This window comes from Staurois parvus, unplaced genomic scaffold, assembly GCF_062004578.1.
Source record: "Staurois parvus isolate SC_StPar_1 unplaced genomic scaffold, SC_StPar_1.0 ptg001242l, whole genome shotgun sequence".
NCBI classification, from domain to species: domain Eukaryota; kingdom Metazoa; phylum Chordata; class Amphibia; order Anura; family Ranidae; genus Staurois; species Staurois parvus.
Genome location: NW_028319038.1, coordinates 54,055 through 69,434, shown reverse-complemented (window position 1 = coordinate 69,434; position 15,380 = coordinate 54,055). Strand labels below are relative to the sequence as shown.

At 46.2% G+C, this 15,380-nt stretch overlaps 1 protein-coding gene across 1 annotated transcript; it reads right to left on the bottom strand.

Annotated features, from left to right (window-relative positions):
- Positions 1–8,308: 8,308 nt before the first annotated feature.
- On the bottom strand, positions 8,309–15,073 carry LOC149437927 (uncharacterized). Its single transcript, XM_089660433.1, has 4 exons — positions 14,969–15,073; positions 13,682–13,742; positions 13,052–13,084; positions 8,309–8,560 (listed from the first exon to the last, which is right to left on the bottom strand). The coding sequence occupies exons 1-4, from the start codon at positions 15,071–15,073 to the stop codon at positions 8,358–8,360; spliced, it is 402 nt and encodes a 133-aa protein (XP_089516559.1). The 3' UTR covers positions 8,309–8,357.
- Between the last annotated feature and the right edge of the window lie 307 nt (positions 15,074–15,380).

The following is a 15,380-nucleotide window of genomic DNA, read 5'->3' as shown; positions in this document are numbered from 1 at the left end:
AAAACTTTCCTTTTTGCGGAGCTCGTAGAGAGGGTCCGGTATCACCCTGTACGATAGGTGTCACACCCCCCCCCCCCCACCTGCCTAGGGATGCCACTGGAAGCCACCACGACTCAAGCTTCAAATGTAACCTACAACTAGTCCAATAACAAAACAAGTCCTCGACCCATCAAAGGAGACCCAACAGGAGGGAGGAGATGCTTTAAGGCAGTGGTTTCCAAACTGCGTCCCGGGGGCAGATGTGGCCCTTTGCTTGCTTTTATCCACTGACACCAACAATGGGTCATTATCTCCCCCATTTTGTTGCAAAGTTGCCACAACCACCGAGGATGACGGAGGACATGCTCCCATTTGAAAAGATGTTGGGTTCCAGTATGGCGCCAGAACATGTTACTTCTGGGATATATAAGATTCTTGTTCAATTTGGGGGGGTAGGTCTTCCACTGTTCTTAGAGAAATGGGAACAAAAATGAATGAATCACAGAAAAATCAAATGTTCACATTAACACATGGGGCGGGTAACATGAACACGGTTGAAATGAATTAAAAATGATGAATGAGGTGGTATTTGACACATAAACAACGAGTAGAAGTTTCCCCGTTGTGTTGGAGGGGATGTGGATCTATGGGGACAATGGCACATATATGGTGGGACTGTCCAAAAATACAGGGGTTTTGGCAAGATGTCATCCAGTTCATGCAAGAGATATTGGAGAGAACTATCCAGAAGGATCCATGGGTGTGTTTGTTCTGTAGGACAGAAGAACCAGTGAAGCAGTATGACCCCCGGATAACATCTATGCGGGTGGTGCCACTAGTTCTAATGACACGTCGCCCGCACTGGGAAACGCAACCGTACTGGGAACCTCGGCTGCGTTTTTCAAAGAGGCGCAGGGACTTCTTTCCCTGCGTGTCATGGGGCACGGGAGTCCATTCAAATGAATGGGCTCTCGTGCCCATGCAAAACACGGCCCGCACGGCCACATAGGTGTGAACCGGGGGTAAAACCAGTGTATCATACCATCTAATATAATCTATGGGCATCACAGTGGCTAAACGGTTAGCACCAGGAGTGGACTGACAACTCATGGGGCCCCCGGGCAATAGGGGATCATGGGGCCCCTGTGTTCTTGCCCAAACTCAAAAAAGCCTATGAAAAAGGTACCAGGGGCATCTCATGGGGCCACCAACCGACCCCGGGCCCTCGGGCGGTGCCCGAGTTTCCAAACGGTCAATCCGCCCCTGGTTAGTACTTCCGCCTGGCAGTACTCGGGTCGCTGGTTCGAATCCCAACCACGGCACCACCTGCCTGGAGTTTGCATGTTCTCCCTGTGCCTGCGTGGGTTTCCTCCAGGTACTCCGGTTTCCTCCCACACTCCAAAGACATGCTGGTAAGCGAATTGGCTCCTGTCTAAATTGGCCCTAGTATGTATATGTATGAATGTGAGTTAGGGACCTTAGATTAGACGCCCCTTGAGGGTTAGGGACCTTAGATTGGACGCCACTTGAGGATTAGGGACCTTAGATTGGACGCCCCTTGAGGGTTAGAGACCTTAGATTGGATGCCCCTTGAGGGTCAGGGACCTTAGATTGGACGCCACTTGAGGGTTAGGGACCTTAGATTGGATGCCCCTTGAGGGTTAGGGACCTTAGATTGGACGCCCCTTGAGGGTCAGGGACCTTAGATTGTACGCCCCTTGAGGGTTAGGGACCTTAGATTGGACGCCCCTTGAGGGTTAGGGACCTTAGATTGTACGCCCCTTGAGGGTTAGGGATCTTAGATTGTACGCCCCTTGAGGGTCAGGGACCTTAGATTGGACGCCCCTTGAGGGTCAGGGACCTTAGATTGGACGCCCCTTGAGGGTTAGGGACCTTAGATTGTACGCCCCTTGAGGGTTAGGGACCTTCCCGGCAATGATGGGCAAATCGGCTGATCGTTTTACCGATAAAAAAATCTGCTCATGAGCCGATTTTTTAAAAAGAATCCAGCATTCTGTTTACTGAATCCCATTAATAAGATATTTCCTCAGTTCTAGAAATGGAATGACAGTCCCTAGTAAATGCACACACACACGTATATGTGTATATATATATATATCAGGGGCGGACTGACAACTCATGGGGCCCCCGAGTAATAGGGGATCATGGGGCCCCTTAGTCCTTGCCCAAACTCAAAAAACCCAATGAAAAAGGTACCAGGGGCATCTCATGGGGCCCCCTACTGACCCCGGGCCCTCGGGCACCGCCCGAATTTCCAAATCAGTCCACCCCTGATATATATATATGGTCAGTCCGCCCCTGATATATACTATACATGAATTTTATTTTCCCTCTGAATCTTTCCTACGAATTGGAAGTCCAGTCCTAGCTATTATATTTTACATGAAAAAGTCCTGCGGTTGCAACAAATGTATCCATTTGTATCCAAATAAAAACATGTTTTTAGCTGAATACAAATGGATACATTTGTTGCAACCACAAGAATATAATAGCTAGGACTGGACTTTCAGTTCGTAGGAAGGATTCAGGGAGAAAATGAAAATGATATATACGATCCCTGTACGTATTTCTGTCACACTGGTGGCAGCATCCACGGCGGCAACGACCGATTTTTTGTTTATCGGTTGACAATTCGGCCGATAAACGACCCATCTATGGCCTGCTTTACACCATATAGATGTCCAATCAACTGAATTTCCCACAGGTGGACTCCAATCAAGTAGTGGAAACATCTCAAGGAGGATCAGGATGCACCAGAGCTCAATCGTGAGTGTCATGGCAAAGGCTGGGAATACTTATGTATATGGGTTTTTTTTTTTTCGTTTTTTATTTTTAATAAATTGCAACGATTTCAAAACGGACTTCTTTCACGTCGTCCTTATGAGGTATTGTTTGTAGAATGTTGAGGGAAAAAATGAATTGAATCCATTTTGGAAGAAGGCTGTAACATAACAAAATGTGGCAAAAGTTCAGTGGGAATACTTTCTGGATGCGTTGTAGAATGCCATCTCTGCTTCCTAAATGTATGTAGGAGACGTCATTTATATCTTTGTCTATGTTTTCGGTAATTGAACTCCAACCATTAAAAATCTGACTAGGACTCCAAACTCACACTTTATATATTCATATCTCACTACCAGGGGCGGACTGACAACTCATGGGGCCCCTGGGCAATAGGGGATCATGGGGCCCCTGTGTCCTTGCCCAAACTCAAAAAAGCCTATGAAAAAGGTACCAGGGGCATCTCATGGGGCCCCCTACTGACCCGAGTTTCCAAATGGTCAGTCCACCCCTGCTCACTACATAAACATCCAATAAAGAAAAGAAACTTAAAAGCAACAGAGAAACATCCCCAACGCCTGTCGTCTTGGTACAAAAATACAAACCCATTTTATTCACATATGGGGGGGGTGGTGGAAGGCTCTCTTGGCCGGGGTAGGGGGGTTGGTTTTTTGGTCGATGTCAGGCTTCCCAGTGGGGTAGGTGGGGGTTCTGGGCGGTTTTTGGGTTGCCTAGGGCAGCACAAAACCTAAATACACCATTGGTCTTTCCTGACACTATCTGAACCCAATAAGTTGATCTTGGTGCCACCAGACCACAGAACATGGTTCCAGTAATCCATGTCATTATGCAGGCCATAGATGGGGAGAAAACCCCTTTAAAAAAATGAAAAATCGGTCGTTCAATCTGCCGACGTTACCAGGAACGGTAAAAACAAAATCGGTTGATTTTCATCCCATCCGGCAAAAAGTGTCTCTGCAGAGAACTCCGCTATTTCTTTGACAGTTCTTTGACATTTATAGCGGCTGCAACAATGTATCTATTTGTATCCATTTCGGATACAGATGTTTTTATTCGGAAATAAATAGATACAATGTTGCAGCCGCTATAAATGTCAAAGAACTGTCAAAGAAATAGCGGAGCTCTCTGCAGGGACACTTTTTGCAGGACTGGAATTCTTCTTCTTCATCCTCTTCTTCCTCTTCTTCTTCTTCTTCTTCTTTTTGTCTTCCTCTTCTTGCAGAAAATGGCCAACAACTAAAAGTCATCTCCCACGGACAGACCGCACAGAGCGGACAGACCGCACAGACCGCAGCACACTCCATCTACTCCTTTATTATCTAGACGATTCTTTGAGTTTATGATCCAATAAAGATAAGTGAAGGAACAGATCCGCCTCGTCTCTGAATCCTGTATCTTAATTTTTTGCTTCCATTGGTTGGGTTGTCCTGTAAAGGTGCTGCCATCCAAGGCAGCCAATCACATCTCACTTCCCTGAGGTCAGATCACAGAAAGATCATTTCTGATTGGTTGCCAGTCCTTCTTTTAAGAAGAATTCCAGGTGTGGTATAGTCAGGGTCGGTGCTAGACTATTTCACACCCCCGGGCAAGACCAGCTACTTACACCCCTCACTAAAAAAAAAAACAAAAAACAAAAAAAAAACTTCACCTGTAGTTCTACTTCACCCCTCCTAGCACACATCTTTCCCTTCAAATTGTACACCCTACCACATATGCTCTCCCCTCAAATCCCCCCTCCAACCACAAATCCTTTATCCCCACTCAAATCCCCCCTCCTAGCCAGGGGCGTATCTACCACGGAGCAAACAAAGCGTTTGCCTAGGGTGGCAAATTTTAGGGGGGCGGAAACGCCCCCCGGAAGAAGGGACCTTGTGAGCAGCGGTGGACAGAGCCATGCAGGGCCGCCATTGGTACTCTTGCAGTGGCCCGGGCAGCAGGAGGATCGATCTAATTAGGGCTGTTGCAGAGCGACGCTCCTGTACCTCTCCTTCCAGAATGAAAGAATGAGAGAGAGAGAATGAGAGAGAGAAGAAGAGAGAGGAAGAGAGAGAAAAACATGAAAGAATGAGAGAGAGAAGAAGAGAGAGAAGGAGAGAGAATAAAGGAATGAGAGAATATGTGAAAGAGAATGAGAGGGAGAAGAAGAGAGAGAGAGAAGAAGAAGAGAATGAAAGAATGAGAGAAAGAGAATGAGAGACAGAGGAAGAGAAAGAAAAACATGAAAGAATGAGAGAGAGAAGGAGAGAGAATAAAGGAATGAGAGAGAATATGTGAAAGAGGATGAGAGGGAGAAGAAGAGAGAGGGAATGAAAGAGAGAGAGAGAAGAGAGAGAGAATGAGAGAGAGAAGAAGAGAGAGGAAGAGAGAGAAAAACATGAAAGAATGAGAGAGAGAAGAAGAGAGAGAAGGAGAGAGAATAAAGGAATGAGAGAGAGAATATGTGAAAGAGAATTAGAGGGAGAAGAAGAGAGAGAGAAGAAGAAGAGAATGAAAGAATGAGAGAGAATGAGAGAGAAGAGACAGAAGAAGAGAAAGAAAAACATGAAAGAATGAGAGAGAGAAGGAGAGAGAATAAAGGAATGAGAGAGAATATGTGAAAGAGGATGAGAGGGAGAAGAAGAGAGAGGGAATGAACGAGAGAGAGAGAGAGAAGAAAGAGAATGAAAGAATGAGAGAGAGAGAATGAGAGAGAGGAAGAGAGAGAAAAACATGAAAGAATGAGAGAGAGAAGGAGAGAGAATAAAGGAGTGAGAGAGAGAATATGTGAAAGAGAATGAGAGGGAGAAGAAGAGAGAGGGAATGAGAGAGAGAGAGAGAAGAAGAGAACGAAAGAATGAGAGAGAGAAGAAGAGAGAGGAAGAGAGAAAAACACGAAAGAATGAGAGAGAGAAGAAGAGAGAGAAGGAGAGAGAATAAAGGAATGAGAGAGAGAATATGTGAAAGAGAATGAGAGGGAGAAGAAGAGAGGGAGAGAAGAAGAAGAGAATGAAAGAATGAGAGAAAGAGAATGAGAGAGAGAGAAGAGACAGAGGAAGAGAAAGAAAAACATGAATGAGAGAGAGAAGGAGAGAGAATAAAGGAATGAGAGAGAGAATATGTGAAAGAGGATGAGAGGGAGAAGAAGAAAGAGAGAGAGAAAAAGAAGAGAATGAAAGAATGAGAGAAAGAGAATGAGAGAGAGAAGAAGAGACAGAGGAAGAGAAAGAAAAACATGAAAGAATGAGAGAGAGAAGGAGAGAGAATAAAGGAATGAGAGAGAGAATATGTGAAAGAGGATGAGAGGGAGAAGAAGAGAGAGGGAATGAAAGAGAGAGAGAGAAGAGAGAGAGAATGAGAGAGAGAAGAGAGAGGAAGAGAGAGAAAAACATGAAAGAATGAGAGAGAGAAGAAGAGAGAGGAAGAGAGAGAAAAACATGAAAGAATGAGAGAGAGAAGAAGAGAGAGAAGGAGAGAGAATAAAGGAATGAGAGAATATGTGAAAGAGAATGAGAGGGAGAAGAAGAGAGATGGAATGTAACAATGAGAGAGAGAGAATATAAATCAATGTGTGAAAGTCCAATATATATATATTTATATATTGGACTTTCACACATTGATTTATAGACATTTATTTGCACTCTTATGTTTGATTTATCCCGTATCATTTTTGGAGTTAGAGTTGCTGTTGTATTAGTTGAGGTGCTTTTCTAAAAACCAGCTTGTTTCACGGTGTTATATATTTGTCACACGAGTGATTTATATATTGGATTTTCACATATTGATTTATAGACATTTATATGTTTTTTAGCGCACTCTTATGTTTGATTTGATATTTATATTTGTACACATTTTTACTGGAGGTTTTAGAGGTTTCCCTCTTTATGCTGGCAGCTATTCATCCACACTACCATTAACCCGGCGCTCGTGTGTTTTTACTTGTGGAATTCCTCAATGATCTCTGCTGCAGGTCGGTCACACTCTCAGGCCTGTGATTGGACGACGAAAGGAGAAGCAGCAAGACTGATGAGCTCCACGTCCAGCACTTTGCTCTCCGTGGTCTTTTTTAGCACTGCCGATTGGCCGATTGTACTGCTTCGCAGGTGCAGGCAGTGCGCGCCGCACCAGGTGATACCTACCACACGGGGTGACACCGGACCCGCTCCACGAAAAGGTAAGTTGTAAAGAAAGCCGACAATTCCTGCAGGATCGTTCGGATCTGAGGATTTGGGAGCATAATGGATCCGATCCATCCTGCGGGCATCGTCGGCTTTCTTTACAACTTATCTTTTCGTGGAGCGGGTCCGGTGTCACCCCCGTATAGGATGCAAGCCGATGATCCCCGCAGGATGGATCAGATCTGCGGATTGGGGAGCATAATGGATCGGATCCATCCTGTGGGCATCGTCGGCTTTCTTTACAACTTACCTTTTCGTGGAGCAGGTCCGGTGTCACCCCCGTATAGGTTGCAAGCCGATGATCCCCGCAGGATGGATCGGATCTGAGGCAGGGGCGGACTGACCATTTGGAAACTCGAGCACTGTCCGAGGGCCCGGGGTCAGTAGGGGGCCCCATGAGATGCCCCTGGTACCTTTTTCATATGCTTTTTTGAGTTTGGGCAAGGACACAGGGGCCCCATGATCCCCTATTGCCTGGGGGCCCCATGAGTTGTCAGTCCGCCCCTGATCTGTGGATTGGGGAGCATAAAGGATCGGACTCCAATCCATTATACTCAATCCGCAGATCTGATCCATTCTGCGGGGATCGTCGGAGGGGGTGTCACCAAGTGTTATCGCACCGGGTGACACCACCCCTAGGGATGCCCCTGTTGCTTCTCCATCTCCCGGTCTGAGCTCTGCTGTACAGGGACTGCAGCCAAGAGGGACTGCAGCCGGGGCGGACTGACCATTCCTGCACTCGGGCACTGCCCAAGGGGCCCAGGGTCAGTAGGGGGGCCCCATGAGATGCCCCTAGTACCTTTCATAGGCTTTTTTGGGTGTGGTTTGAGTGTGGGCGAGGACACGGGCCCCATGATCCCCTATTGCCCGGGGGCCCCATGAGTTGTCAGTCCGCCCCTGATCTGTGGATTGGGGAGCATAATGGATCGGACTCCAATCCATTATGCTCAATCTGTAGATCCGATCCATCCTGCGGGGATCATCGGAGGGGGTGTCACCAAGTGTTATCGCACCGGGTGACACCAACCCTAGGGACGCCCCTGTTGCTTCTCCATCTCCCGGTCTGAGCTCTGCTGTACAGGGACTGCAGCAGGGGCGGACTGACCTTTCAGGCACTGCCCAAGGGCCCAGGGTCAGTAAGGGGCCCCATGAGATGCCCCTAGTACCATTCATAGGCTTTTTTGGGTGTGGTTTGAATGTGGGTGAGGACACAGGGGCCCCATGATCCCCTATTGCCCAGGGGGCCCCATGAGTTGTCAGTCCACCCCTGGACTGCAGTATAATTGAAGTACCGCAGTATAATTTTAATTTTTTTTTACTATTTCAGCACAAAGAAATTCAAACACCGCAGATTTGAGAAGAACATTCTTTATAACAGGAAATAGACTTTTTTTTTTCCCATCAGTCACAATGTCTCAGTATCTTACATTCCTCAAGTGAAATGCATCTTAAAAATTTGTTAGAATAAAAGATATACCCCTTGGCACAAAGACAGAGTTTCTTTTCTCTCCCAATACATCTTTGAGGAGGCAGTTCTGCGATGCAGTAAGGTTGGCACACGCTGCCATATTTTTCAACGCTGTTTTCCATTACACACGGAGGAGCTGAAAAAAGAAGAGAAATACAAACGTGATTCACGGGGAACGATATCCGGCATTATCTTGTATGGAATCTCCAAGCAGAAGAACACGGCTGCTTTAAGAGGACCTGTCAGTAACTTTAATAGCCTACATCCCTGGTGTCCGACCTGCGGCCCTTTGGTACGCTCTGTGCAGCCCTCGGGGCCCCTGCAGACACCAGTCTGTGTTTCCCTATTGCTTTGTTACTGCAGTCTCTGGTCATCTCCTGTACTATGTCCGCAGTCTCTGGTCATCTCCTGTACTGTGTCTGCAGTCTCTGGTCATCTCCTGTACTGTGTCCGCAGTCTCTGGTCATCTCCTGTACTGTGTCCGCAGTCTCTGGTGATCTCCTGTACTGTGTCCGCAGTCTCTGGTGATCTCCTGTACTGTGTCCGCAGTCTCTGGTGATCTCCTGTACTGTATCCGCAGTCTCTGGTCATCTCCTGTACTGTGTCCGCAGTCTCTGGTCATCTCCTGTACTATGTCTGCAGTCTCTGGTCATCTCCTGTACTGTGTCCGCAGTCTCTGGTCATCCCCTGTACTGTGTCCACAGTCTCTGGTCATCTCCTGTACTATGTCCGCAGTCTCTGGTCATCTCCTGTACTGTCTGCAGTCTCTGGTCATCTCCTGTACTATGTCCGCAGTCTCTGGTCATCTCCTATACTATGTCTGCAGTCTCTGACCATCTCCTGTACTGTGTCTGCAGTCTCTGGTCATCCCCTGTACTGTGTCCGCAGTCTCTGGTCATCTCCTGTACTGTGTCTGCAGTCTCTGGTCATCTCCTGTACTGTGTCCGCAGTCTCTGGTCATCTCCTGTACTATGTCCGCAGTCTCTGGTCATCTCCTGTACTGTGTCCGCAGTCTCTGGTCATCTCCTGTACTGTGTCTGCAGTCTCTGGTCATCTCCTGTACTATGTCCGCAGTCTCTGGTCATCTCCTGTACTGTGTCCGCAGTCTCTGGTCATCTCCTGTACTATGTCCGCAGTCTCTGGTCATCTCCTGTACTATGTCTGCAGTCTCTGGTCATCTCCTGTACTATGTCCGCAGTCTCTGGTCATCCCCTGTACTGTGTCCACAGTCTCTGGTCATCTCCTGTACTATGTCCGCAGTCTCTGGTCATCTCCTGTACTGTCTGCAGTCTCTGGTCATCTCCTGTACTATGTCCGCAGTCTCTGGTCATCTCCTATACTATGTCTGCAGTCTCTGACCATCTCCTGTACTGTGTCTGCAGTCTCTGGTCATCCCCTGTACTGTGTCCGCAGTCTCTGGTCATCTCCTGTACTGTGTCTGCAGTCTCTGGTCATCTCCTGTACTGTGTCCGCAGTCTCTGGTCATCTCCTGTACTATGTCCGCAGTCTCTGGTCATCTCCTGTACTGTGTCCGCAGTCTCTGGTCATCTCCTGTACTGTGTCCGCAGTCTCTGGTCATCTCCTGTACTATGTCTGCAGTCTCTGACCATCTCCTGTACTGTGTCCGCAGTCTCTGGTCATCTCCTGTACTGTCTGCAGTCTCTGGTCATCTCCTGTACTATGTCCGCAGTCTCTGGTCATCTCCTGTACTATGTCTGCAGTCTATGGTCATCCCCTGTACTGTGTCCGCAGTCTCTGGTGATCTCCTGTACTGTGTCGGCAGTCTCTGGTCATCTCCTGTACTGTGTCCGCAGTCTCTGGTCATCTCCTGTACTATGTCCGCAGTCTCTGGTCATCTCCTGTACTATGTCTGCAGTCTCTGGTCATCTCCTGTACTGTGTCCGCAGTCTCTGGTCATCCCCTGTACTGTGTCCACAGTCTCTGGTCATCTCCTGTACTGTCTGCAGTCTCTGGTCATCTCCTGTACTATGTCCGCAGTCTCTGGTCATCTCCTATACTATGTCTGCAGTCTCTGACCATCTCCTGTACTGTGTCTGCAGTCTCTGGTCATCCCCTGTACTGTGTCCGCAGTCTCTGGTCATCTCCTGTACTGTGTCTGCAGTCTCTGGTCATCTCCTGTACTGTGTCCGCAGTCTCTGGTCATCTCCTGTACTATGTCCGCAGTCTCTGGTCATCTCCTGTACTGTGTCCGCAGTCTCTGGTCATCTCCTGTACTGTGTCCGCAGTCTCTGGTCATCTCCTGTACTATGTCTGCAGTCTCTGACCATCTCCTGTACTGTGTCCACAGTCTCTGGTCATCTCCTGTACTATGTCCGCAGTCTCTGGTCATCTCCTGTACTGTCTGCAGTCTCTGGTCATCTCCTGTACTATGTCCGCAGTCTCTGGTCATCTCCTGTACTATGTCTGCAGTCTATGGTCATCCCCTGTACTGTGTCCGCAGTCTCTGGTCATCTCCTGTACTATGTCTGCAGTCTATGGTCATCCCCTGTACTGTGTCCGCAGTCTCTGGTCATCTCCTGTACTGTGTCCGCAGTCTCTGGTCATCTCCTGTACTGTGTCCGCAGTCTCTGGTCATCTCCTGTACTATGTCCGCAGTCTCTGGTCATCTCCTGTACTATGTCTGCAGTCTCTGGTCATCTCCTGTACTGTGTCCGCAGTCTCTGGTCATCCCCTGTACTGTGTCCACAGTCTCTGGTCATCTCCTGTACTATGTCCGCAGTCTCTGGTCATCTCCTGTACTGTCTGCAGTCTCTGACCATCTTCTGTACTGTGTCTGCAGTCTCTGGTCATCCCCTGTACTGTGTCCGCAGTCTCTGGTCATCTCCTGTACTGTGTCTGCAGTCTCTGGTCATCTCCTGTACTGTGTCCGCAGTCTCTGGTCATCTCCTGTACTATGTCCGCAGTCTCTGGTCATCTCCTGTACTGTGTCCGCAGTCTTTGGTCATCTCCTGTACTGTGTCTGCAGTCTCTGGTCATCTCCTGTACTATGTCCGCAGTCTCTGGTCATCTCCTGTACTGTGTCCGCAGTCTCTGGTCATCTCCTGTACTATGTCCGCAGTCTCTGGTCATCTCCTGTACTATGTCCGCAGTCTCTGGTCATCTCCTGTACTATGTCCGCAGTCTCTGGTCATCTCCTGTACTATGTCCGCAGTCTCTGGTCATCTCCTGTACTGTGTCTGCAGTCTCTGGTCATCTCCTGTACTATGTCCGCAGTCTCTGATCATCTCCTGTACTGTGTCCGCAGTCTCTGGTCATCTCCTGTACTGTGTCCGCAGTCTCTGGTCATCTCCTGTACTGTGTCTGCAGTCTCTGACCATCCCCTGTATCATGTCTGCAGTCTCTGACCATCCCCTGTATCATGTCTGCAGTCTCTGACCATCCCCTGTATCATCCCCATAGTCTTTGACTATATCATGTTGTATTTCTGCTGTTTCTGATAACAAATATTCACAAAATTTTATGTGTGGCCCTTTGGTGATGTCAGGAGGTCGCACTTGAGGTCCCCCCATCTCAAGAAAGTTGACACCACTGATCTATATTATTAAATTCCTGACGTGTCACAATATACAGCAACAGGAACCTTTTTCAGAAAAGCTCCACCTTTAATCATTAAAAAGCCATCCTTGTCCAGTCAGAGATATTGTCCAGGTTGAGATGATGTCATCAGTCTGCTGCAAGCAAGAGGAAGGATTTCCCCAGTCTCCTCTCGCTAGCAATCAGACTGTACATTGTAAATCTGTACACCCGCTGTGCCCATTATGAGGGGTTCCCACCATCCCTGTGCTGAGTTCCTGGGTCTGTAGACCCGCTGTGCCCATCATGAGGGGTTCCCACCATCCCTGTGCTGAGTTCCCGGATCTGTACGCCCGCTGTGCCCATCATGAGGGGTTCCCACCATCCCTGTGCTGAGTTCCCGGGTCTGTACACCCGCTGTGCCCATTATGAGGGGTTCCCACCATCCCTGTGCTGAGTTCCCAGCTCTGTACACCCGCTGTTCCCATTATGAGGGGTTCCCACCATGCCTGTGCTGAGTTCCCGGGGTCTGTGCACCTGCTGTGCCCCTTATGAGGGGTTCCCACCATCCCTGTGCTGAGTTCCCATGTCTGTACACCCGCTGTGCCCATTATGAGAGATTCACACCATCCGTGTGCTGAGTTCCCAGCTCTGTACACCCGCTGTGCCCATTATGAGAGGTTCCCACCATCCCTGTGCTGAGTTCCCGGCTCTGTACACCCACTGTGCCCCTTATGAGGGGTTCTCACCATCCCTGTGCTGAGTTCTCGGCTCTGTACACCCGCTGTGCCCATTATGAGAGGTTCCCACCATCCCTGTGCTGAGTTCCCGGCTCTGTACACCCGCTGTGCCCATTATGGGGGTTCCCACCATCCCTGTGCTGAGTTCCCGGGTCTGTACACCCGCTGTGCCCATTATGAGAGGTTCCCACCATCCCTGTGCTGAGTTCTCAGCTCTGTACACCCGCTGTGCCCATTATGAGGGGTTCCCACCATCCCTGTGCTGAGTTCCCGGCTCTGTACACCCGCTGAGCCCATTATGAGGAAAGCAAAATCTAAATCATACTAAACTTCAGCATTCACACTTTACTTACGTGGTGGCTGGGGGTTTCCTTGGCATTCAAAGCCTTGGGAAATAAAAACAGATTTATTACACATTTCAGTTATACAATATTATCCGTTTCTTTCGCTTTCTGTGGGGAAATCTGAAAATGTGAGGATGAGAAGTAATTCTGAACATACAAAAAAGACGAAAGATAAAACAATGAGTCCAACGGTAAACTAATAGTATATATTATGGACACAATGTAGCCACTAAAAGAGGGTCCCAATCTGTATGGTAGGATCTGCATCATTCCTCTCATACACAATGGTGAGATTCCCTCTCTGCGAGTTCAGTAATAGGCGAGAGCTGTGACACTAAACTGATTCCTGTGATGCACACAATGATAATTGTTTCATTCAAGCTGAACCCGGGGCAGATATTTGTTTTTATATTCATTTATTCAGGTACTTGTCTATATAGAAGTCAGCCCACCAGTCTGGCTGTACTGTATGGCAGGGGTGGGGGGAAGGGAACGGACTAACAAACCCTCTGGATGGGAAAACAATTGATGGAAATACAGACTAACTTTAAATTTACATGTTTATCCCGGAGTTCAGATGTAATAATTATATACAGTATACCGTGTATATATATATATATCTGTATACAAGGAGATCACCTTCTATGAAGAAGAAGAACAGAAGCAGAGCAGCTGTGAGCAACTTCATAGTGACTGATATCTGCAAAACAGAAGAACAATTATTCCATTATTCATCTCTGGAGTGCGGAACAAACATTAACCTGAAGATCAGATAATCACATCTGTCGTGTCCGTCCGTCTGTCTATCTATTATCTATCTATCTATCTATCTATCTATCTATCTATCTATCTATCTATCTATTATCTATCTATCTATTATCTATCTATCTATCTATTATCTATCTATCTATCTATCTATCTATCTATCTATTATCTATCTATCTATCTATCTATCTATTATCTATCTATCTATCTATCTATCTATTATCTATCTATCTATCTATCTATCTATCTATCTATCTATCTATTATCTATCTATCTATCTATCTATCTATCTATCTATCTATCTATTATCTATCTATCTATTATCTATCTATCTATCTATCTATCTATCTATCTATCTATCTATCTATCTATTATCTATCTATCTATCTATTATCTATCTATTATCTATCTATCTATCTATTATCTATCTATCTATTATCTATCTATTATCTATCTATTATCTATCTATCTATCTATTATCTATCTATCTATCTATCTATCTATCTATCTATCTATCTATCTATCTATTATCTATCTATCTATCTATCTATCTATCTATCTATCTATCTATCTATCTATTATCTATCATCTATCTATTATCTATCTATCTATCTATCTATCTATCTATCTATCTATCTATTATCTATCTATCTATCTATCTATCTATCTATCTATCTATCTATCTATCTATCTATCTATCTATTATCTATCATCTATCTATTATCTATATATCTATCTATCTATTATCTATCTATCTATCTATCTATCTATCTATCTATCTATCTATCTATCTATCTACGCCCCATCGTTGGATGGAAATGAAAATGATATATATATAGTTTTTCATGGGAGGGAAGCAAAGCTCTGGTCTCCGGACACCTATAAAAATCTGACAGGTTCAAAAATGTCCTCACTCTATCCAGAACTAATGAAAAAAGTTTTGTTTTTTCATACACTTCAAAAATACTTTTAGTGAACCACTTTTTTTTTTTTTTTGCTGCAAAGCTGAATTTTCATGTCTCTGTTTCTCTTTTTAAAAGTGGTTGTTGTTTAGTTGATTGGCGCTGCAGTAGTTTGCAAGCTGTACTTTGCCTGACAATAGAGCTGATTGTGGATTATGGATGTATTTCCGATCAGAAGAGGAAACAAGAATGCACTTACCTGTATAGAGTCACTGCTGATAGATCTGGATTGGTGGAATGTCCTGCAGTTTGCCTTTATATACAGAATATCAGGGACATAATGCACCTCCCATTGTTTAATCATGCCACATCATCAACAATTCAATGTTCTTATTTACAAATCTCTATTGCTTACTCACTCTTTTTTTGGTACAAACATATCGCTCTCCCTCATCTCTCTGATTTATATACATTTACATATAAAGGATTCCCAGAGTGTGATGGGTCATACTCTGGTAGAAGCTGGTTACCTTAAAGTGGTTATAAAGGCTGAAGTTTTCTATAACTTAATGTAGTTTATACATTAATGTAAGAAGCCTTCTGAATGCTGCCCCCCCCCCTTATATTTACCTGAGCCCGCTCTTGATCACTCACCCTCATGTCGCTCTCTC

Bases quoted from the DNA above. Each gene is read 5' to 3' on its own strand.
- LOC149437927 (XM_089660433.1), bottom strand. From the start codon at position 15,073: ATGATTAAACAATGGGAGGTGCATTATGTCCCTGATATTCTGTATATA. The intron at 13,743-14,968 runs GTAAGTGCATTC...TCTGTTTTGCAG, and splicing joins TCAGCAGTGACTCTATACAG to ATATCAGTCACTATGAAGTT. The intron at 13,085-13,681 runs GTGATCTCCTTG...TTATTTCCCAAG, and splicing joins GTTCTTCTTCTTCATAGAAG to GCTTTGAATGCCAAGGAAAC.